This window comes from Oryctolagus cuniculus, chromosome 16 (assembly GCF_051225735.1).
Source record: "Oryctolagus cuniculus isolate XC-2025 breed Fujian yellow rabbit chromosome 16, ASM5122573v1, whole genome shotgun sequence".
Taxonomy (NCBI): Eukaryota; Metazoa; Chordata; class Mammalia; order Lagomorpha; family Leporidae; genus Oryctolagus; species Oryctolagus cuniculus.
In genome coordinates this window covers 5,459,877-5,485,124 of record NC_142882.1, presented here as the reverse complement: position 1 = coordinate 5,485,124, position 25,248 = coordinate 5,459,877, and the positions used below count along the sequence as shown (strand labels likewise).

The 25,248-nt window shown below is 39.7% G+C and overlaps 1 protein-coding gene across 1 annotated transcript; it reads right to left on the bottom strand.

Annotated features, from left to right (window-relative positions):
* Positions 1 to 5,660: 5,660 nt before the first annotated feature.
* On the bottom strand, positions 5,661 to 19,344 carry LOC149121421 (vomeronasal type-2 receptor 116-like). The gene is made up of 5 exons (XM_089316320.1): positions 19,182 to 19,344; positions 15,822 to 15,878; positions 13,343 to 13,354; positions 6,483 to 6,542; positions 5,661 to 6,268 (listed from the first exon to the last, which is right to left on the bottom strand). Exons 1-5 carry the CDS (start codon positions 19,342 to 19,344, stop codon positions 5,661 to 5,663), a joined length of 900 nt encoding a protein of 299 aa, XP_089172446.1.
* Between the last annotated feature and the right edge of the window lie 5,904 nt (positions 19,345 to 25,248).

Sequence of the window (25,248 nt, the reverse complement as noted above, 5' to 3'; positions counted from 1 at the left end):
ATATGACTGGTTTAATTCTGTAATTAATACACAGTTATTCTTAAGTGTTGAAAAAAAAGTAGGAATTGCTATAAGTACATGGTAACATTAATGTCATAGCAAGCAGTAAAGGAAACTAAGAAAATTAGGAATGCAGAGGTGAGCTGGCATGTAAGAACTCACTGTATCAATTCTCAGTAACTCCAAATTAGCTATGCTGGTATGCAAAGTCTACAACATGGCATTTTTAACCATTCTGAATTATGTCCCAGACAAAAATCCCCAATTCCTCCAACTTCCAGCCATACTTAATCTGATGCAGCTCCTCTGCATATAACAGAACATGACACTTTGCTAGTGTTGCCATTTCTGGTAATCCATCAGGAATCTGTTTCTACCATCATCCATCTAACCTAGGAATAATACTGCTGATTACTGAAGAGAGACCAAGATGGCTGAATGAGAAGGACATACTGTTATAATCTAGGAGGAGATATAAAAGTAAAAGTGGAAGAAATACATTCTCCTGGGATAGTTAGAGAGAAAACCACAGTGGGAATTCTATGGAAGGAAGAAGAATGCTGTAGATCAGTGTGGAAGGTACAGACATGGAATATGTTCAAGGACACAACAGACAATCCCAGCAGCCAAGAGCCAGAGAAAGCAACAGTGTTGGAGAGGGAGGGGAGATCAGACTGCAGTGCCTGAGCCACTGGTTATGTAATTGGAGGGAGAGATTTCAAGAGTCAACCACCTGAGAGAAAATTGGAGAATATGGCTACATATCCTTCCAGATACATGTTTCCAACATACAAATTAAAAAAACAGAAGGGACAGTACAAATATCATCGAAACTGCATAGAGGAATTGAACATACATTGCTGCACAAATAGAAGAGCCAAAGGCCTTACCAAGGGTGCTAAACATTAGTAAACATTAGTAAACTTGTAATACTATTCAAAATCACACTGAGATATCACCTCACATCTGCTCGATTGGCTACAATAACTTTTGTTTTAAAGATTTTGTTTGAATGGAAGATTGAGAGAGTGAATGTGAGTGATACAGTCAGAAAGAGAGAGAGAGAAAATATCTTCCATCCCATGGTTCCCTCTCCAAATGATCACAACAGCTGGAGCTGAGCTGATCCAAAGATAGGAGCCAGGGGCTTCTTCAGGTCTTCCAAATAGCTGCAAAGGACCAAAGACTTGGGCCATCTTCCACTGCTTTCCCTGGCCATGAAAGGGACTTGGATCCTTAGGGATCTTTGGTAAATGTCTCCAACCATGATTATTATCAACTCCAAACTTAGAACTACTAGAGAAGGAATGTTTTGTGCAAATATGGGGAGGTTGAAATACTGCTCTGTAGCATGATTATAGTTGATGAGGTCTTTGGGTGGTAATAGCAAATTTTTATGGCTTACCTAGTTGCTTTCTTGCAATTTTCAATATGAGACTGCACGGAGAGTTTGTTACATCTCTCTAACAGGTGAAGACTGTAAGAGGAGGAAAGGAAAACTATCTTTAGTGGAGGCAGGAAACGTGTCCTGGACAAACACCAACCTCATGTATATTGATCCTAGTCTTACCAGCCTCAGCAATTCTGAAAAATAAATTTCTGTTCTTAGGTCAAAAAGTCATGGTATGTTATGACTAACAAAACAAGTAAATTGGGATGAACACTAGTTACTCTCATTTGTGTCAACAGACAGCTCTCCCAAGTCCTTGGATTTTGTATTTGTAGCAAATGCCAGAACAGGCTCTGGAATGTTCTATCTAAATTACATGTTCCACAAGGAAGAGAAACTGATTTTCAAAGGAAAGCAAAATGAATTAAATAAAAATCAGTCTTGCTGAATTTTGCACATGTGCCATCATGTACCAAAAATGGTTATTTATATTAGCACATCATTAAATGACTCCTTGAACAGCATCATCATGAACATGACTTTGTGCAAGGTCTTGGGAAAGAATAATTCATCTGAGAGCTATGTGGCTAGCAGAGGCAGGATATCTAAGTGTGGAGAATGGTGGAGTACAAGGCTTGGCATTTATAACTTTTAAGCCTCCTCCTTTTCAAAACTGGGCATCAGCTCCCACCCCAAATCAGGAAACTAATTCAGATTCAAAGCCTGAATGAAGGAGAATCTTAAATGCAGAACATTTAGAAGATGTCAGAATCACTGGGGGGACTTCAAGTACTGTAGATCAAAAGGCACTGCACCTAGTGAAGCTGAATGGCTTCCATCTAGTTTTCTATGGAAATCCGAAAAGTATGTTCATATAAATAATGACTATTGGTAGCAGTTCTAACTGCAAATAGGTCTTATTCTCTGAATCTTAACTCCAGACATGCATGCAGTTTGACTTGCAGGTAAAGAAACACATCGTGCGTTTCTACAGCCACTGACACAAAACTTCCCCAAGGTTAGAACACAGGTGCCCTTTGTGTTTCAAGTGTCCTGAGTATTCAGTCATGATGAACAGTGTATTTCATGTTGACGGCTTATACATGCTCGTATGTTCTGACCAGAAGAGGTATCTTTCAATTGTTGGGCATAGGATTTTATATGTTTCCAACATGACAAATTGTAAACTTGACTTTTCAAGTATCTCTTTATTATCTATGTTGCTTTCTGGGTGAGATAAGTGGAAAATTGCCATTCTAAGCAAAAATATATTTTCTGATCTGTATTTAGTCTTTCTCTTCTCTTCTTTGTCATTCTTCCAGGTTACCTGTAATTGCTCTGTCCCTTTCATTTCCTCCTTCTCCTCTTCTCTATAAAGCTGTATATGATGACTGCCAAAGAGGCTTTATGGGAGTTTGCAAGTGGATACGCTATATCATTCCATCCTTTATCTCTTCAAACAGGTCATCAGTGGTAAGAAGAGATTCTGACACTGGGAAATCTAACAGTTGGGGATTTAGTGGCTAAAGCATTTATTGTAAATTTAATATTCTTTTATTCTGCTGTCATCAACAAACATCTATTTTTCCTTCACGTGTCTAATGAGGTTACTTTATAAGGTGCTTCTTGCATGACTTTTCACTTGTGAGATACCTGTGTCCTTATGACAATCTTTTCCTCCACTTAGGAACCATGAGAGGCTGGTACCGTGGCTCAATAGGCTAATCTTCTGCCTTGCAGTGCCGGCACACAATGTGTTTCCTTTTTAATGAAATAAACAAGCCTATAATAAAACAGACAAGTCATGAAAAGTAAGTCATCATAGAATATACTATTCAGATAATACATAAACATATGATCTAACTATGATTGATAGAAATTATAATCAGATATATTATTGGCACATTAACTCAGGACTTAGTTTTTGCATGCAAAAATGTAGAATTTCAGTTCCAGTGATCTTGCCTTTACAAACACACATACATACACAACAAAATTGTTTTGAAACTCAAGTACTCAGATACCAATTGACTTGGATATTAGAAGACACACATGCTAATGGCTATTCATACACAATTGAGTATGACTCAGGAAGTGTTGCTATGTTCTGAGACAGCCACATAAAGTTATGATACCTCCCACCCAAGTGCTTCTCAGGCTATAGCTGCTGAAGACACTGTTGGAGGGTTTGGGGAGAAAGAAGTAATATATGAGGAACTGATGACTCTGCTGGAGATGATGGGGACATTTAATTTAAGATGCCTCAGTTAGGGAAAAGGCTCTCAAAAGGTAGCTGCAATCTAGTGCTTCACTACTTATCTTTGAGAATAATGGAACCTGGAGCTGGGCAGTGGTGCAGTATGTTAAGTTTCCACCTTGAGTGCACACACTTTATAACCTCTGCTGGAGAGCACTAGGGAGAAAGGTACCCTAATCCACAGTTGGTGGGAATGTCAAATGATGCAGCACTGTGGGATACAGTATGGAAATGTCTGTGAAAGAAAACATATCTGCCATATGACCCAGTCAGCTGACTCCTAGGAATTTACCCGAACAAAATGAAATCAGCATGAAAAGGGGTCATCTGTACCCCCATGTTCATTGAAGATCAATTCAAAATAGCTAAGTATGGAATCAACCCAGATACCCATCAACTGATGACTGGATAAAGAAACCATGGTTTATACTCTAAGAATATTCATCAGCAGTAAAAAAAAAAAAAAAAAAAAAAAAAAAAAGGAATACTGTCTTTTGCAATAACATTGATACAACTGGAAACCGTGACACTTAGAGAAATAAGCCAGTATCAGAAAAGACATGTACTGTATGTGTTCTCCTATCTGTCATAACAAGTGCCTAAAAAGTAATGTATTGGAGTGAAATTGACAATTGGAGATTCCATGTTTGTTTATAGCCTTTGTCTCTATTTTTGAGGAATACTGTTGGTTTCTTCCTACCATTGTAGAACACTTTACATATGGTAGGGTTAATCTCATGGGTACAAAGTAAACTAGAAAATAGTTCTTTGCAAAAATAAAGAATGGGGGCCAGCGCCGTGGCTCAATAGGCTAATCCTCCACCTTGCGGCGCCGGCACACCGGGTTCTAGTCCCGGTCAGGGCGCCAGATTCTGTCCTGGTTGCCCCCCTTCCGGGCCAGCTCTCTGCTATGGCCAGGGAGTGCAGTGGAGGATGGACCAGGTGCTTGGGCCCTGCACCCCATGGGAGACCAGGAAAAGCACCTGGATCCTGGCTCCTGCCATCGGATCAGCGCGGTGCGCCGGCTGCAGCGGCGGCCATTGGAGGGTGAACCAACGGCAAAGGAAGACCTTTCTCTCTCTGTCTCTCTCTCTCACTGTCCACTCTGCCTGTCAAAAAAAAATAAAAAAATAAAGAATGGGAATAGGAGAGGGAGGGGAAGAAGCATAACAATGTTGACAGGAGGGAGGATTAGGTGGGAAGTATCACCATATTCCTAATCTGTATATATGAAATTCATGAAATTTGTTTACCTGAACTAAAATTTGAAATATAAGCTCATTGAGTAACTTACAAACAATAAAAAAATTAAAAAAGGCAGAAGTAACAACAAAATACAAGTAGTTCATGAACAATGGGAATAGGATACGATGGACATTTCTGCACAGTTAAATATATGACCAGAGGTCATTACAAAGGATCCTAATCAGCAATAAGTATGGAGAAACCATTCTATACCAGAAGGAGCCTCCACCTCACATCCACTACATGGGTACAATAAATTGAGAATTTTTTCAAGTGATGTAGATAACATAGGGAATTTGGAATCTTCGAATGTGATAGAAAGTAACAGCATATTTGGTATGGAAGGCAGTTGTCATCTCCTTAGCAAATTCAACACAAAATTAATTTATAACCAAAACATTCCACACCTGAGAGTACACTCAAAAATTAGAAAATATGCAAAAATCTCTTCCATATCAGTGTTTGTATCCAAACAGCCAAAGTTGAAAATAGCACACAAATCAGTCTATAGTTAATTGGAGACACAAAACTCAAAAAATTACAGCAAGGATTTATCAGTTTGTCATCTAAAATGTAGACACTTGCAATAATGTGGATGCCCCTTGAAAGCACCATGAAAAATGAAAGGTCAACTAAATCCACAGAGTCCAATATTAAATTATGCAAAACACTGAGTACCATGAAATCCACAGAAACATAAACATATTGATGGTTGTGCAAATTCAGTTTTTCAATCTTAGTTTTTAACCATTGAAAACTGATATTGCCTTAAGACTTACAACTGAGAACATCTGTTTCCTTGGAAACTATCCTATCCCTTAATCCTTTCAAAGCATTCTTCTCAGGTCTGAAAAGTATAATGTAGCACTTGGGGACAAAGATGCAGCCCAGGAGCCCTGCACCAGAGGCCAAGATGGAGAGGACCTCCACAGCCACCATGACCTTCCCTTTGGTGCTGTGGTAGACAGGCAGGAAGGTCACCCAGACACTGCAGAAAACCAGCATGCTGAACATCAGGAACTTGGCTTCATTGAAGGTGTCAGGCAGATTCCTGGCTAGGAAAGCCACAGTGAAGCTCAGCAGGGCCAAAGAGACCAGGTAGCCCAGGACACAGTAGAAAGCAGTCACTGAGCCCTTGTTGCATACCAGGATGATGTGGCTATGCTCAGAGTGTGCATCTGTGTCAATAAAGGGAGGAGAAGTCCCAAGCCAGATGGCACAGAGAGCCAGTTGGATCAGGGAGCAGATGGGAATAATGGAGTTAAGTACCCCTGATAGCAGCCACTGTCTCATCTTTCTCCCTGGGCCAGTGACCTTGAAGGCCAGAACCACAGTGATCGTTTTGGCCAGGACAGTGGAAACAGCCATGGTAAACTCTTGGGAGCCACTGTGCTGGTTTCCCTGTATAGGCCTTTGTTTAGATTAACCTTCAACTGTATTCCCATAAGGATTCACTAGAAAATTCCATTTGTACAGCTCGCTGATATGGTTAGTGCTTGGCCACCTGGCTTCAGTGCTCTTTCTTGTACCTTGATAAGCACGTCTGGTAGCTGTAAAACCTTGCTGTAACTCCCTTTGTCAAATTGATACTGATTCCTGTGAAATTATTCCTTTGAACTATGTTGTAAGATGACCCCTGCTTACCCTTGACTGTTACAATCCTTGCCTTGTACTATATAAGCTACCTCTTTCTCCAATAAAGTGAGACCTTGATCAGAATATTGTCTTGGTCTCCCTTCTTGTGTCTGGTTTGTCTCTCCATTCAGGTCTGCCCTCCTCGTGTCCTAGTTGATTACCCTGCGGGCCGGGGCAAGTGGCACACAATGTGGGGCTCAAGGAACGGGAATTGAGCTGAAGGTTGCTGGAAGAGATGGCCATTTCATTTAGGTCACAGCCTTGTCTCATAACAGCCACCATGGACAATTCGTCTGTGATACGGGCCCGAAGAAGGCAAGTGAAGACTTGCATAGTGGCCACCGTGTCCTGACCCGTCCACGACACAGGCCACAAAGGTAAGAAGAGCAACACAATTATGGGACAAACACTCACTAAGCAAGAAATGTTTGTAGAAGGGCTAAAAGCCTCACTCACGGCACGAGGAGCAAGGGTTTAAAAAGGTGAGCCATAGAACAGTTCATTAATGCTATAGGAATAGTCAGTCCTTGGTTTGCAGAAGGAGTCGTGAATGAACAACATTGGATTTGCTTGGAAAATATTTAAATGTGCATTTAAAGAAGCAAAGCAAGCTGTGACAAAGGCTGTGAAAGCTTTATTGCAGATGCAGAGAATAGGGTTAAAGAAACAAACCGTAGAGCGATTTATCAGTGCTGTTGAAAAAATTAGTCCCTGGTTTGCAGAAGAGGGTGTTGAGGATAAGAAACACTGGGAGTAAAAAATATAGATCAGTGTACACTGGACAGCCCTCACCCTGCATTTAAATATTTCATTTGAAGTAAACGTTATCTGTTGTGAAGTTAATATTACTATGTGAAATGAGGAATTGTGGTGACAAAGTGTCCGCACTACCTATTCTGTTTTTGTATTATGTATTAACTCTACCCCTATTATCGATAGGAATGCTTGGACAGATTAGGCTTGGTTTGCTTCACAAAAAATGTAAATCAAAATATGCCACAAATAGTTAAGATTCCACAAACCTGCAAAAATATAACAATTACAGATAATAAGAGGCTAATTCCCCCTCAGATATGTTTCAACTTATCCTTAAAACACATTGAATATTATTGTGTTTGATTGCTGAATGTATACTTATATGAGAAATTTTTATTGTATTCTTACAATGTGTTAATTATTCCTATACCTTGGTTCAACTCTAGGGCCAAATGTAAGGACAGATTTTTGGGATGGAGAGGCTTTTATCTAGGCTTGGCTCTGATAAACAAGTAACTTGTCTGCCAGATGACCTTCTCCTGCTCCTTGGGAGCCTGGCCAGTTCCCAGGGAGGAGGATAAAAGAATGTTTCTGATAAACAGGTAGGCATGCTTCGTGTCTCAGCTCTCTGGCCAAGATCCAGGATGGGACGCACTGCTCACCTAAAATCTTGGCAATGAGCCACCCTTGTCTTTGGGGGCTTTAAGAGGGAGCTGGAGCAAGCCTCTGCTGCTGCTATTTCATCCCAGGAGAACACACAGTCAAGCTGAACTTTAAATGTGCCCGTAATGATTACTCATGATGTTTGATTCTCAGTATGGATCCCTTTCTGGTGCTGTGTGATGACTGCCTAGTAATGCCCACAGTACTGTAAATTCTACAAAACATAAGTACAACGCAGATATGGATCTATTGGCTATTGTGGCTGAGGTGTTCTGTGACAGTCCCTTTGATGAGTGATTAACAAAATGGATTAATTTAAAAACAAGATATTCAGGACCTGCCACTCTGCTTGGTATGTCATTACAAAAATCAACAAGGAGGGCTATGCCCGATAAATGAGGGTGCTATAAATGTGGGCAGCATGTACCTTTGTGAAAAAATTGTCCAAAAGTTAAAGATCAAAATAAGACTCCTCCTGGGATTTGCCCCCAGTGCAAAAGAGGAAGGCATTGGGCCAATGAATGTCACTCCAAAACTGATTAAAAAAAAGATAATTCATTAAAAGAATAAAGTTCAAAAAACTAGAAGCAGGGCTGGCTCTTGGCCCCATTCCAAGAAAACCAACAAACTTTTGGGGCCATGACATTTGTTCCTCAATAGAACACCCTAAATCCATCAATTCCCTCCACAGAGCCACAGAGGGTAGTGCAGGACTGGAGCTCAGTGCCAGGTCCTATATGGTATTGACCCCTGAGATGGGCCCACAAGCCCTCCCTACTGGGATTTTTGGTCATTTGCCAACTGGGTTTTTTGGTCTCCTACTGGGCAGAAGTAGTACAACTATGAAAGGGTTACAGGGTTTTCCTGGAGTTATAGACGCTGACTTTACTGGTGAAATAAAAATTATGGCTCAAGCCAATAATGTAACTTTAACTACAGCACAATGCATTGCTCAACTGATTCTGCTCCCCTTCCCTTCAATTGGTAAGTCGTTCCTATATTTTGGCTGCATTACTAGTTAATCTATGGAGACATGATATTCTAACTCAAATGGGGGCCTTAATGCGTAGTCCAAATAAGATTGTTACCATTAACATGCTTCAATAAGGTCATTTGCCAGGTAAGGGTTTAGGCAAACAACAACAAAGCATCACATCTCCAGTTACTTTAACTGTCAATCATGACCAGAGAGGCTTGGGTTTCCCTTGATGGCTACTGGTCAGCCTGTGCCCCATGCAAAATAAAATAAAATAAAATAAAATAAAATAAAATAAAATAAAATAAAAATCAGATAATCATGTGTGGGTTGGATCGGTGGCCTTTACTGCAGGAAAAGATAAATGCTGCACAGATATTGGTGGAAGAACAATTAACAACAGGACATATAGTTCCTTCTGATTCTTGTTGGAATAGTCCTATTTTTGTTATCAGAAAGAAATCTGGGAGATAGCAATTGCTTCAAGGCCTTAGGGCTATTAATGCTACTGTGGAAATTATGGGGGCTTAACAACCAGGTTTACCATTGCCTACTGCAATTCCAAAGGACTCTTATACTGAAATAATGGATTTAAAAGATTATTTTTATACTATACCTTTACATCCAGAAGATTGTCCCCGATTTGCTTTCAGTGTTCCATGAGTAAATTTTTAACTTTTATTTAATGAATATAAATTTCCAAAGTACAGCTTATAGATTACAATGGCCCTCCCCATAACTTCCCTCCCACCCACAACCCTCCCCTTTCCCACTCCCTCTCCCCTTCCATTCACATCAGGATTCATTTTCTATTCTCTTTATATACAGAAAATCTGATTAGTATATATTAAGTAAAGATTTCAACAGTTTGCACCCACATAGAAACAAAGTCAAAAATACTGTTTGAGTACTAGTTATAGCATTAAATCTCAATGTACAGCACATTAAGGACAGAGGTCCTACATGTGGAGTAAGTGCACAGTGACCCCTGTGGGGAGCAACCCGGACTAGACTGAGTTACTGGAATTAAGACTTATTCTATGCATCTGCTCTCCCACAATATGGCGCTGGGAGAGAAGTAAACAGCTTCCGCACAGCTGCCTCCAGTTCAACCAATAAACTGTAGGACTTGCTACTGATTGGAGGAGAGCAGCGTACTTGGCGTGTGGGCAGCCGAGTTAGGATTGGCGGAGGAGGACTATAAAGGAGGAGAGAGACGGCATGCACCGGGAACATCTATGAGGAACATCTAAGGGGAACATCTAGCTGAAGGAACACCTGTGCAGCCCCCAGAGAGCCGGCCAGCGGTGTGCCGCTCCCCTGCGGAAGTGGGGAATGTGGCCAGGGGGAACTGCCCTTCCACGGAGGTGGAAGGGATAGTAGCCAACCCGGGAAGAACCAGCAGCAAACCCGGGGAGGGCCGAGCAGACAAAAGAACAACGCAGGGTTCAGTGTTGCTCCTCCACGAAGAGGGGGAGCGACAACCCCTGTTGTTGACTTTACAAATTGACACTCTTGTTTATGGCATCAGTAATCTCCCTATGCTCCCGTTATGAGTTTCCAAGGCTATGGAAGCCTTTTGAGTTCACTGACTCTTATCTTATTTAGACAAGATCATAGTCAAAGTGGAAGTTCTCTCCTCCCTTCATAGAAATGTACCTCCTTCTTTGATGACCTGTTCTTTCCACTGGGATCTCACTCACGGAGATCTTTCATTTAGTTCATTTTTTTGCCAGAGTGTCTTGGCTTTCCACACCTGAAATACTCTCATGGGCTTTTCAGCCAGATCTGAATGCCTTTAGGGTGGATTCTGAGGCCAGAGTGCTGTTTAGGACATCCACCATTCTATGAGTGTGCTGTGCATCCCACTTCCCATGCTGGATCGTTCTCTCCCTTTTTTGTTCTATAGGTTAGTATTTTCAGATGCTAGTCTTGATTATGTGATCTCTGCCATCAGTAAATTTTAAAGAACCTATGCAAAGATGCCAATGGAGGATCTTACCTCAAAGTATGACTAATAGCCCTACTTTGTGCCAACAATTCATTGATGCTGCTCTTCAAAAAATTTGCAAAATATATAGCAATTTATATATTATACATTATATGGATGATATTTTGATAGCTGGACCCGAGGAATTTTTGGTGATGCAATGTCTGACAGTAATGAAAGAGCAATTATCTGCTTTTGGTCTTATCATAGCCTCTGAGAAAATGCAACTTCAATATCCTTATCAATAGCTAGGCTTCCATTTGTACCCATGAAAAATACTTCCACTGAAAGTCACCTTACAATTCATTCTTTACAGACTTGAAATGATTTTCAGAAACTTCTAGGGGATAATAATTGACTTCATCCACATCTCCACCTCACAACAGGAGACCTTAAACATTTATTCGATATCCTAAAGGGAGATAGTTCCCCTACCTCCCAATGAGTGCTTACTTGTGCAGCATGCCTAGCCTTGGAAAAGGTACAACAAGCCTTATCTCAGAGCTTTGTTTCTTGCATTGATTATAAACCACCTTTAATTCTTATTATTTTGATTTCAGATTATTTACCCACCGCTCTGTTGTGGCAAGAGGCCCCTTTACTTTGGATATATTTACAGGATACCTTTAAAAAGAATGTTGTACCATATTATAATGCAATAGCTGAGATTATAGCTAAAGGGAGACTAGCATGTAAAAAGACATTTGGAATAGAGCTGACATGTATATGTCAACCAACCATATACTAACAAACAGCTAATATGGCTCCTGTCTTTCACTGAAGACTGGCCTCTTGCATTAGCTTCTTTTTCAGGACAAGTTCATAATAACTATCCAGCAGATAAAGTGATACCATTTTTACGACATCATTCCTGTGTATTTCCATGAAATACAAGCTTTCAACCCTTAGAGAATGCTGGCTTGATATTTATAGAGGGTTCCAACACTGATCAAGCTTCAGTGATTTGTGATGGTCACCGTACAGTTATTAACACCCTTTTTCATTTCCACAGCTAGTTGAATTAGCTGCTGTTGCACTTGCATTGCAGTCTACTTTGGATGTAGCGGTTAACGTACACTGATAGCAGGTAGAATCAAGATGGCAGAATAGGAAGGGAGCACACTGATAGTCCGGGGAGAGATAGTTTAATACAAGTGGAGATACTGCAGGTTCAAGGAAGAGCAGGGGAGGAAACAGCAGAAGAAACTCTTCCAGAACGCGTGATTCACAGCGGACCTGTGTGGAGAGCATGGGAGCCCACAGTTCGGGACACCAGTGGCAGACTCAACACACCAGCGCTGGAACGCGAGGTGAGCTGAACCTCAATAGCCTGAGACACCGGCAGGCAAGCGGAGAGAGGAGACTAGAGGGAACGACTCCCGGGGGGGAAGAGTTCACCAGGCTAACTGAAAGAGAGAGAGAGAGAAAAAAAAAAAGGTGACTGGTACGGACATGGGTTTCTCTCTCTCCGCTCACCTCTCAAGGGAAAGCAAGACAAAGAGCAGGCGCCATCTTGGACATACGTCATAAGCAGAGCGACCTCAGGTCTGCACTAGCCCTGAGCCTAGCAGAAAAACCTGAATCTGGGTGGGGCGAATTAACAGGAGATTAGGACCTAGTAAATTTGTGGTGCTACTGAACTGAGACTGTGAAAAAAGAGACGGTGGGGGAGAGAACTCACAGAATTCATGTGAGTACTCTCCAGAGACGCTACAATTCCGTAACTTTGGCAACCCAGTGGGAGACTGAAGGAGAATTTGAGCCCACTCTGAGGGCCGAACAGATTCCCTGTGTGGTCCTTGGGAAAGAGCTTCCCATCTCTGGCTCCTGTGGGTATATCATTTGCCTGCTAACTACCTCCAACTTTGTTCAGCTGTGCAGAATTACTTCCCTTTTGAATCAAAAAAAAAAAAAGAAAGAGAGAGAGAGAGAGAGGTTTACCATGCCTAACCTGGGAGTGTCACCTTTGGCACACCAAACAGAGCTCTCAGGCCACACCCATCTCAAGCCCTAAGGCTCCATCAAAAACAGATAGTCCACTTAATCTAGAGTCATAGTATAACAAGAAAAAGCACCACAGTGAAGAAACCAAATATCTCCAATATGCCAAATAACAAATACAAAAACCGAGGTAATAAAAACAAGGAAGTCACCATGACGCCCTCAAATGAAAAAGACACCCCAATTCAAGATTATGAAGATGATGACATAGAAGAAATGCAAGAAGCAGATCTCAAAAAATTGATAAGAACATTAAGAAGTTCTCAAAAACAAATTCTTGAACTACATAAAGCCTTAATGGACAAGATAGAAAATCTCTCTCGTGAAAATGAAATATTAAGGAGGAATCAAAATGAAATGAAACAATTAGTACAACAGGAAACTGTGATAGTGACTGAAGTGAAGAATTCAATAGATCAAATGAAAAACACAATAGAGAGCCTTACAAACAGAATGGGTGAAGCAGAAGAGAGAATATCGGACTTAGAAGACAAAGAACAGGAAAGGATACAGTCAGATCAAAGAAAAGAAGAGGACATTAGAAATCTAAAACATATTGTCGGGAATCTTCAGGATACTATTTAAAAACCCAACATTCGGGTTCTAGGAGTTCCTGAAGGCATGGAGAATGAGAAAGGATTAGAAGGCCTTTTTAGTGAGATATTAGCAGAAAATTTCCCAGGTTTGGAGAAGGACAGAGAAATCCTAGTACAGGAAGCTCACAGAACCCCTAATAAACACGACCAAAAGAGATCCTCACCATGACACATTGTAATTAAACTCTCCACAGTGAAACATAAAGAAAAGATCCTAAAATGTGCAAGAAAGAAACGTCAGATTACTCTCAGAGGATCGCCAATCAGACTCACTGCTGACTTCTCATCAGAAACTCTACAAGCTAGGAGGGAATGGCGAGATATAGCCCAGGTAGTAAGAGAGAACAACTGCCAGCCAAGAATATTATATCCTGCAAAGCTATCATTTGTGAATGAAGGTGAAATAAAGACTTTTCATAACAAACAGAAATTGAAAGAATTTGTTGCCACTCGTCCAGCCCTGCAACAGATGCTTAAAGATGTGTTACACACAGAAACACAGAAACACGGTCATCAGTATGAAAGAAGATAAAGGAAGGAAACCTCACAGCAAAAGATCACAGGGAATTCAAAGCATATATTAGAACTTATCTTTGGCAAATGGCAGGGCAAAGTTACCACTTTTCATTAGTCACATTGAACGTGAATGGCCTGAACTGTCCAGTTAAAAGACACCGATTGGGATTTGCTTCTTAACCTGATGCAATTTTAAATGATGCTTAATTTTGTTTTTAAATTTCAAATCCTAGCTCTTACCCATACATGGAACAACAATGAAATTGTACATGTAATTTGCCACTTTGATACACTAACATTGTTCCAGGGGTACTTATGATGTACTTTTGAATTTTCTATACATGCAATAATGACATTTGCTAGCAGTTTTATGTCTTCCTTCCCAATATGTATGCATTTTGTATCCTTTCTTTGTGTTACTGCACTGTCTAGTAATTCCACCATAATATTGAAAAGTAGTGGTGAGAAAAAAGACACTTCCCCCTTTCTCCAACTTAAGGGAAAACTGTCCAATTTCACTATTAAAGCTGGTTTTGGTAGATATTCTTTATCTAGATGAGGAATTTCTCTTCTGTTCCTTGTTTGCTCAGTTTTTTTATGCCAAATATCTTCTACAAAAGTTGATGTAATCATTTAACATTTTTGCAGTTTGTGTAGTATGTCCAATTTATTGATTTTTTTAAATGCTGACAGCCTTGCTTACGTGGGATAAATACCACTTGCTTGTACTACATAAAATTGTTGGATTTTACCTATTATTATTTTGCTTTCTATTTTTATTTTGCATCTTTGTTCATGTGAAATGTTTTTCTATAGTTTTCCTTTCTTAGAAGTTTAACAAGTTTTTTATTAATGTAATGCGGATTTCACCAATTGAGTTATAAATTATTATCTACACTTCAGATCTCAAGAGGAAATGGTAGAGAGTTGTCCTTTTTTGTACTTGGAATGTATGGTAGAATTCAACTATGAGTTACCCTTGCCTGATATTTTCATTCCTTTTTTTTGGTGGTGGTGGGAAGAAGTATGCATCTTTGATTCCATTCTTTTAAAGGAAATGGGCCTTGACTGATTATATTTCTTTTTGTGTAAGTATTGGCAATTTGTGCTTCAAACAATTGTTCTGTTCATTGAAGTTATCAAATTTTTGTGCATAGTGATTTTAGTAGCCCCTTATTATCCTTAAGTTTCCATGGAACATTAATGTTCATTTCCAATGATGGCCACTCTTTGATTTCTGATACTGGTAATTTCTGTCTTTCTCTTTTCTTAATGAGCATGGAGAGAGGTTTACGAATTTGTTATCTCACTGAAGTATCTTTTGGTTTTGCTGATTTTCATATATTGTTTTCCTATTTTTCAATATTATTCATTTATACTCCAATTTTCATTCCTTTTCTTTTTCATGCTTCAATTGTTCTTCTTGCTACAGTTTCTTAAAATTTATTATCTGGGAACATTCTTCATGTGTTTTGTGAACATTCACAATTTCAGGTGTATTTTGTTGTCCAGACTGTGGTCCATCCATGGAAGCTTGATCTTGTTGGACAAAGAATTCTGTAAATATTATTAGACCAAAGTAATTGATAAGGCAATTAAAGCCAAGTTTATGCTTCTGTTTTTTTGCATTTTTGAACAGCCAATTAATGGAAGATTGATGTTCCCAAATATAATAGTGGAACTTTCTCTCTCTCCTTGAAATTTTGTCAATTTTTAAAAAATATTTATTTATTTGAACGTTAGGGTGTCTGGGTAGAGCAGGAGTGGGGAGAGACAGAGAGAGCACATGCACGCACGCAAGAGAGAGAGAGAAAGAGAGAGAGAAACAGAAAGAGAGAGAGATCTTCCATTCACTGTTTCACACTTGAAATGGCTGCGGTACCTGGAGCTGGGCAGGCTTACGCCAGGAATTCCATCCTGGTCAACCATGCAGCAGAAAGACAGAGAGATGGATTGAGAGAGGAGCATCTAGAATTCCAAACAGCACTCCAAAATGGAATACAGGTGTCCCAAGCAGTGGCGTACCCTGCTTTGCCAGAATGCCTACCCTCATTCTGTAGGTTTTTGAAGTGTATTTTGCAGTTCTGAATTTAGGTGTATACACAAATTTGCTAGGTTTTAAAGCAATGGCTGCCTGCCTAATCATTAAGCAATCTTCCTGTTTGTCTCTGATAATTTTCCTTGTTTTGAATTCCATTTATCTGAAATTAGTGTAGTACCTCCAGCTTTCTTTCAATTAGTTTTAACATATCTTTTGCTATCGCTTTATTTGAACTTGTCTGAATCAGTATATTTAGTGAATGTCCAAAAGACAATAGGTAGCCGAATATTGTTATTATACTCACTTTGTCAATCTTTATCTTTTAATGAATATATTTAAACGATTCACATTTAAGCCTTTAAATAAGAAGATGGTTTTCATCCTATTTCACAATGGTTACTGTTCCTCTTCCCTGTCATAGCTAATAAATGATGTTTCTAAGCCCTCTACTGTGAAAAGTTGGTGGGATTCCTCAAGATAAAGCAAAGTATTGGATCCCTAAGTCCATGTTGCCTGGGAGTTTCCCATTCATGGTAGGAATGGCCTCCAGCCACTGGGTAAAATTGCCTTCACACAAAGTTACCCTCTAAGTGCTTCAGCCAGGGCTCTGTTCCAGATAAGCAGGTCCCAGCTGTGATTCCAGCTTTATGACCTTTGATGATTCCTGGGTGCTCATTGCATTGTAACTGCAACTCCTTAGTGTGCCCAGAGAAGCTGTTGATATTTGTTTTGTTTAGCTTATTATTGTTGTAATGAGGAGAGTAATGACTTTCAAGTCTTTTCATTTCGGAAATGATACTTGAAAGAACTTCCACTTTGACTATGACATTGTCTAAATAAGATCGGCGTTGGAGCCTTGGGTGATTACTGACGCCATAAATAAGAGTGTCAGTTCTTAAATCAACAAGAGGAGTCACTGTGCATCTACTCCCCATGTAGGATATCTGTCCTAAATGTATTGTACTATGTGAATTAGCAGTATAACTAATACTCAAACAGTACTTTACACTTTGTGTTTCTGTGTGGGTGCAAACTGTTGAAAACCTTACTTAGTATATACTAAATTGATCTTCTGTATATAAAGATAATTAAAAATGAATTTTGATGTGAATGGGATGGGCGAGGGAGCGGGAGATGAGATGGTTGCGGGTGGGAGGGAGGTTATGGGGAGAAAAAGATGCTATAATTCAAAAGCTGTACTTTGGAAATTTATATTTATTAAATAAAAGTTAAAAAAAGAAAAAAAGAAAAGAAAAGAAAAAAATACAAAGAGTGGGAATAAGAGAGGGAAGAGATGTGCAATTCGGGAAATGCTCAAGCTGACTTACCTCAAACGGTAGAGTTAGAAACATACCAGGGGATTCCAATTCAATCCCATCAAGGGGACATGTACCAATGCCATCTCACTAGTCCCAGTGATCAATTTCTGTTCACAATTGATCATAATGATAGGACTAAGAACCAAAGGGATCACATAAACAAGAATAGTGTCTGCAAATACTAGCTGATAGAATCAAAAAGGGAGAGAACGATCCTACATGGGAAGTGAGATACACAACAGACTCATAGAATGGCAGATGCCCTAAACAGCACTCTGGCCTCAGAATCAGCCCTTAAGGCATGCAGATCCGGCTGAAAAGCCCATGAGAGTATTTCAGGCATGGAAAGCCAAGACACTCTGGGGAAAAAAAAATAACCTAAATGAAAGATCTCTGTGAGTGAGATCCCAGTGGAAAGAACAGGTCATCAAAGAAGGAGGTACCTTTCTCTGAAGGGAGGAGAGAACTTCCACTTTGACCATGGCCTTGTCTAAATATGATCAGAGTCTGTGAACTCAGGGGGCTTCCATAGCCTTGGCAGCTCATGACAAGAGCCTGGGGAGATTACTGAGGCCATAAACAAGAGTGTCAATTTGTTAAGTCAACAACAGGAGTCACTGTGCACTTACTCCTCATGTAGGATCTCTGTCCTTAGTGTGCTGTACATTGAGATTTAATGCTATAACTAGTACTCAAACAGTATTTTTCACTTTATGTTTCTGTGTGGGAGCAAACTGTTGAAATCTTTGCTTAATGTATGCTAAACTGATCTTCTGTATATAAAGAGAATCGAAAATGAATCTTGATGTGAATGGAAGGGGAGAGGGAGTGGGAAAGGGGAGGGTTGTGGGTGGGAGGGACGTTATGGGGGGAAGCCATTGTAATCCATAAGCTGTACTTTGGAAATTTATATTCATTAAATAAAAGTTAAAAAAAAAACATACACTGATAGCAAATATGTGTTCCTATCAGTGCCTCAATTGTTAACTTGTTCATTCCTTCCTGAATCCTCTGCTGCTTCTCCTTTGTTTTCTTGCATTTGCACTGTCATTCGACAGCATACCTGCCCTTTCTTTACAGGTCATATTCGAGCACATTCCAATGTTCCTGGACCTTTGGTAGAGGGCAACCATTTGGCAGATTCTGCTCTATGCATATATTCTATTGATACAGCAACAAAAGATCACATTTTACATCATTTAAATGCTCATACATTATGCTTAAAACATAATATTTCTTGAAAACAAGCTTGACAAATTGTAAAATTCTGTTTAACTTACTCCATCCAGTTACCAGTACCTCACTTTCAAATTCATCCTCGCAGTTTATTCCCCAATCAACTATCGCAAATGGATATCACCCACTTCATGGAATTGGGTAAACAAAAATATATACATGTGTCTATTGATACTTGTTCTGGATGTATTTTTGCTTCCTTACATACAGGTGAAGCTACAAGACATGTTATTGCTCGTTGATTACAAGCTTTTGCTTCCCTAGGAACTCCAAAGCAGATTAAAATGGATAATGGAGCTGCTTATATTTTTGCTTCTTTTAAAAATTTTTGTGTAACTTTTTTATATCTCATGTTACTGACATTCCTTATAATCCTAAGGGTTAAGGCATTGTTAAATGTGCACATAATACTTTAAAGCAATATTTAAAAAAAGGGGGGGGGGAGTTTGTGGTTCCTGCCCATTCTCCTAACAAATGGCTCTCACATGCTTTATTCATTTTCAATTTTTTCACATTGGACAAAGATGGTCATTTTGCAGCTGATCAAAACTGGCATCCACAAACAGCTGTGACTATGGGAGTGTCTCGGTGCTTCACAAAGACCCCAAGAAGAACAGCAGTGAGGACAGAGAAGCACAGAGCTGTGCAGACCAGGGTCATCCCCAGGGGATCTTCAAAATACAGAAAGGTCACTTTTTTACAGAAGCACTGGTCTTGCTCCATGCCACCACGGAGTGAGACCAGTACTTCTACAAATAAAGTGACTTTTCTGTTTTTTGAAGACACCCTTGAGATGACCCTCATCTGATGTTCTGGACACTTCATACAATGGTCCATATGTAGTGAGAAATGTACAATAACATCATCCCAATTTCAGTTATTTCTGATTCACAAGGTACTTCTGGAATACCCAACTGAGCTATTTCAGGAATATTCTTAATTGACGTTGAAGACAGCATATAAATGACATCTAGGAAATTATTAGCTGTTATTCATGCCCAACTTCCTCATGTTAGCCAAAGTTATTACTACACCTCCCTAAGTGCCTTACATACTGATGGATACATTCTCTTTTTCTCATAACAAAGGTCGTTCCTTCTTAACCTTTCTTACCAGGCACACATTTCTATACTTGTGATGTTTCCATCTCCAATTTCCTTGATTTCCATTTTTAAAATCACCTGTTAGGTCATCAAAGAAGGAGGTACCTTTCTCTGAATGGAGGAGAGAACTTCCACTCTGACTACAACCTTGTCTAAATATGATCAGAGTCAGTGAGCTCAAAAGGCTTCCAGACCTAAAGACATTATTGGGGGTAGAGCCAAGATAGCGGAATAGTGAGGGTGCACACTGATAGTCCGGGAAAATTTAGTTTAATAAAAGTGGAGTTACGGTAGCCTCAGAAAAAGGATCAGGAAAAACTTGCAGAGGAAACTTCCGGATCTAGTGGCTGTGACTCGGAGGACCTACGGGGAGAGCAAGGTCACCCACCGCGTGGAAGCTGAGCCGCGGGAGCCGCAGGGTTGTGCACCAGTGCTGGAAGGGGAGTGGATGTGACACAGACGACCAGTGGGGAGAGCAGGGACGCCCATGGTTCTGAATCCACACATCAGCGCTGGAAGGGGAGGTGAGCTCAGTAACCCGAGACATTCATGGGGAAACGGTGGACAAAATCTAGAGGGAAGCAGGCTTTGAGGCAGGAAAGTTCACCAGACTGACTACAGGAGAGAAGGCAAAAAAAAAAGGTGGGGGGGTACTGGTACAGAGGAGTTTCTCCACCAACCTTGCAAAGGTGAGCAGGAGACAAAGAGCAGGCCCCACTCTGGATATACATAACAAAAGGGGAGAGCTAAGGAACTGAGGCACTACAATTCAGTAGCCTAGGCAACCCAATACAATAGTACTGGGGGACTTCAATACTCCACTCTCAGAAATAGACAGATGATCCAGACAGAAGATCAACAAGGAAACAGCAGATTTAATCGACACAGTAGATTTAAATGACACTATAGCCCAAATGGATCTAACAGATATCTACAGAACTTTCAATCCTACATCTAAAGACTTCACATTCCTCTCAGCAGTGCATGGAACCTTCTCTAGGATTGATCACATACTAGGCCATAAAGCAAGTCTCAGCAAATTTAAAAGAATTAGAATCATACCATGCAGCTTCTCAGACCACAGCGGAATGAAGCTGGAAATAGGCAACTCAGGTAACCCTAGAAAGTATGCAAACGCATGGAGATTGAACAACATGTTCCTGAATGAACACTGAGTCATTCAACAAATCAAACACTTTCAGGAAGTAAATGAGGATAACAGCACAACATATCAAAACTTATGGGATATGGCAAAAGCAGTATTGAGAGGCAAGTTTATAGCAATAGGTGCCTATATCAAGAAATTGGAAAGATACCAAATAAATGAGCTTTCAGTGCGTCTGTAGGACCTAGAAAATCTGCAACAAACCAGACCCAAATCTAGTAGGAGAAGAGAAATAATTAAAATCAGAGAAGAAATCAACAGGATTGAATCAAAAAAAAAAAAAAAATTACAAAAAATCAGCCAAGCGAAGAGCATGTTTTTTTTTTAAAAAAATAAAAAAAATTGACACCCCAACGACCCAACTAAAAAAAAGAAAAGACCCAAATCAATAAAATCAGAGATGAAAAAGGAAACGTAACAACAGACACCATAGAAATAAAAAGAATCATCAGAAATTACTACAAGGACTTGTATGCCAGCAAACAGGGAAACCTATCAGAAATGGATAGATTCCTGGACATATGCAACTTACCTAAATTGAACCAGGAAGACATAGAAAACCTAAATAGACCCATAACTGAAACAGAAATTGAAACAGTAATAAAGGCCCTCCCAACAAAGAAAAGCCCAGGACCAGATGGATTCACTGCTGAATTCTACCAGACATTTAAAGAAGAACTAATCCCATTTCTTCTCAAACTATTCAGAACAATTGAAAAAGAGGGAATCCTCCCAAATTTTTTCTATGAAGCCAGCATCACCTTAATCCCTAATCCAGAGAAAGATGCAGCATTGAAAGAAAATTACAGACCAATATCCCTGATGAACATAGACACAAAAATCCTCAAAAAATTCTCGCCAATAGAACACAGAAACACATCAGAAAGATCATCCACCCAGACCAAGTGGGATTTATCCCTGGTTTACAGGGATGGTTGAACATTCACAAATCAATCAATGTGATTCACAACATTAACAGACTGCAGAAGAAAAACCATATGATTATCCAAATAGATGCAGAGAAAGCATTCGATAAAATTCAACATCCTTTCATGATGAAAACTCTAAGCAAACTGGGTTTGGAAGGAACATTCCTCAATATAATCAAAGCAATTTATAAAAACCGACGGCCAGCATCCTACTGAATGGGGAAAAGTTGGAAGCATTTCCACTGAGATCTGGTACCAGACAGGGATGCCCACTCTCAGCACTGCTATTCAATATAGTTCTGGAAGTTTTAGCCAGAGCCATCAGACAAGAAAAAGAAATTAAAGGAATACAAATTGAGAAGGAAGAACTCAAACTATCCCTCTTTGCAGATGATATGTTTCTTTACTTAGAGGATCCAAAGAACTCTACTAAGAGACTATTGGAACTCATAGAGGAGTTTGGCAAAGTGGCAGGATATAAAATCAATGCACAAAAATCAACAGCCTTTGTATGCACAAGCAATGCCACAGCTGAGAAAGAACAGCTAAGATCAATCCCATTCACAATAGCTACAAAAACAATCCAATACCTTGGAATAAACTTAACCAAGGATGTTAAAAATCTCTACGATGAGAATTCCAAAATCTTAAAGAAAGAAATAGAAGAGGATACCAAGAAATGGAAAAATCTTCCATGCTCATGGATTGGAAGAATCAACATCATCAAAATGTCCATTCTCCCAAAACAATTTATAGATTCAATGCAATCCCAATCAAGATACCAAAGACATTCTTCTCAGATCTAGATAAAATGATGCTGAAATTCATATGAAGGCACAAGAGACCTTGAATAGGTAAAGCAATCTTGTACAACAACAACAACAACAAAAGCTGGAATCATCACAATACCAGATTTCAAGACATACTACAAGGCTGTTATATTCAAAACAGCATGGTACTGGTACAGAAACAGATGGATAGACCAATGGAACAGAATTGAAACACCAGAAATCAACCCAAACATCTCTAGCCAACTTATATTTGATCAAGGATCTAAAACCAATTCCTGGAGTAAGGACAGTCTATTCAATAAATGGTGCTTGGAAAACTGGATTTCCACGTGCAGAAGCATGAAGCAAGACCCCTAACTTACACCTTACACAAAAATCTACTCAACATGGATTAAAGACCTGAATCTACGACCTGACACCATCAAATTACCAGAGAGCATTGGAAAAACCCTGCAAAATATAGGTACCGGCAAAATACCCCAGAAGCACAGGCAGTCAATGCCAAAATTAACATTTGGGATTGCATCAAATTGAGAAGTTTCTGTACTGCAAAAGAAACAGTCAGGAGAGTGAAGAGACAACCAACAGAATGGGAAAAAATATTTGCAAACTATGCAACAGATAAAGGGTTAATAAACAGAATCTACAGAGATCAAGAAACTCCACAAAAACAAAACAAACAACCACTTAAGAGATTGGCAAAAGACCTCAATAGACATTTTTCAAAAGAGGAAATCCAAATGGCCACAGGCACATGAAAAAATGTTCAAGATCACTAGCAATCAGGGAAATGCAAATCAAAACCACAATGAGGTTTCACCTCACCCTGGTTAGAATGGCTCACATTCAGAAATCTATCAACAACAGATGCTGGCAAGGATGTGGGGAAAGAGGGGACACTAACCCACTGTTGGTGGGAATGCAAACTGGTCAAGCCACTATGGAACTCAGTCTGGAGATTCCTCAGAAACCTGAAGATAACCCTACCGTTCAACCCAGCCATCCCACTCCTTGGAATTTACCCAAAGGAATTTAAATTGGAAAACAAAAAAGCGGTCTGCACCCTAATGTTTATTGCAGCACAATTCACAATAGCCAAGACCTGGAACCAACCTAAACACCCACCAATTGTAGACTGGATAAAGAAATTATGGGATATGCACCCTTTAGAATACTATACCACAGTAAAAAACAATGAAACCCGGTCATTTGCAACAAAATGGAGGAATCTGGAACACATCATGCTGAGTGAAATAAGCCATTCCTAAAGGTACAAATATCATATGTTCTCCCTGATCAGTGACAACTGAGTGAACACCAAAAAGGAAACCTGTTGAAGTGAAATGGACACTATGAGAAATGGTGACTTGATCAGCATAGCCCTGACTGTTAATGAACAAATTAATATGTTATCCTTCTTAGTATTTTGTTTGACTATTCTACTTAATATGACTGGTTTAATTCTGTAATTAATACACAGTTATTCTTAAGTGTTGAAATTTAACTGAAATGCGATCCCTGTTAAACATAAGAGTGGGAATAAGAGAGGGAAGAGATGTACAATTTGGGACATGCTCAAGCTGACTTGCCCCAAATGGTAGAGTTAGAAACATACCAGGGGACTCTAATTCAATCCCAACAAGGTGGCATGTGCCAATGCCATCTCACTAGTCCAAGTGATCAATTTCAGTTCACAACTGATCATAATGAAAGGACTAAGAGTCAAAGGGATCACATAAACAAGACTACTGCCTGCTAATACTAACCGATAGAATAAATAATGGGGAGAGCGATCCAACATGGGAAGCGAGATACTCAGCAGACTCATAGAATGGTGGATGTCCTACAAAGCACTCTGGCCTCAGAATCAGCCCTAAAGGCATTCTGATCTGGCTGAAAAGCCCATGAGAGTATTTCAGGCATGGAAAGCCAAGAAACTCTGGCAAAAAAAAAAAAAATGAAACAAAACAAAACAAAACAAAACAAAAAGGACATAAATGAAAGATCTCTGTGAGTGAGATCCCAGTGAAAAGAACAGATTTTTAAAGAAGGAGGTACCTTTCTCTGAAGGGAGGAGAGAACTTCTACTTTGACTATGACCTAGTCTAAATAAGATAAGAGTTGGAGAACTCAAAAGGCTTCCATAGCCTTGGAAACTCACGACTGGAGCATAGGGAGATTACTGATGCCATAAACAGGAATGTCAATTTGTAAAGTTGACAACAGGAGTCACTGTGCACTTACTCCTCATGTAGGATCTCTGTCCTTAATGTGCTGTACATTGAGATTTAATGCTATAACGAGTAGTCAAACAGAATTTTTCACTTTGTGTTTCTATGTGGGTGCAAACTGTTGAAATCTTTACTGAATATATACTAAACTGATCTTCTATATATATAGAAAATTGAAAATGAATCGTGATATGAATGGAACGGGAGAGGGAGCAGGAAAGGGGAGGGTTGTGGGTGAGAGGGAATTCCTCAGTGTGGGGTAAGCCAATGTAATCCATAAGCTGTAGTTTGGAAATCTATATTCATTAAATAAAAGTTAAAAAAAAGGCTTCCATAGCCTTGGCGACTCACGACAAGAGCCTAGGATGATTACTGATACCATAAACAAGAGTGTCAATTTTTAAAGTC

Coding starts and splice junctions, on each gene's coding strand:
- LOC149121421 (XM_089316320.1), bottom strand. CDS start 19,344: ATGGAGCAAGACCAGTGCTTCTGTAAAAAAGTGACCTTTCTGTATTTT. Junction 15,879..19,181: donor TCCCATAGTCACAGCTGTTT/GTGGATGCCAGT, acceptor AGTGTGAAACAG/TGAATGGAAGATCTCTCTCT. Junction 6,269..6,482: donor GAATAATTTCACAGGAATCA/GTATCAATTTGA, acceptor GTGGCTCCCAAG/AGTTTACCATGGCTGTTTCC.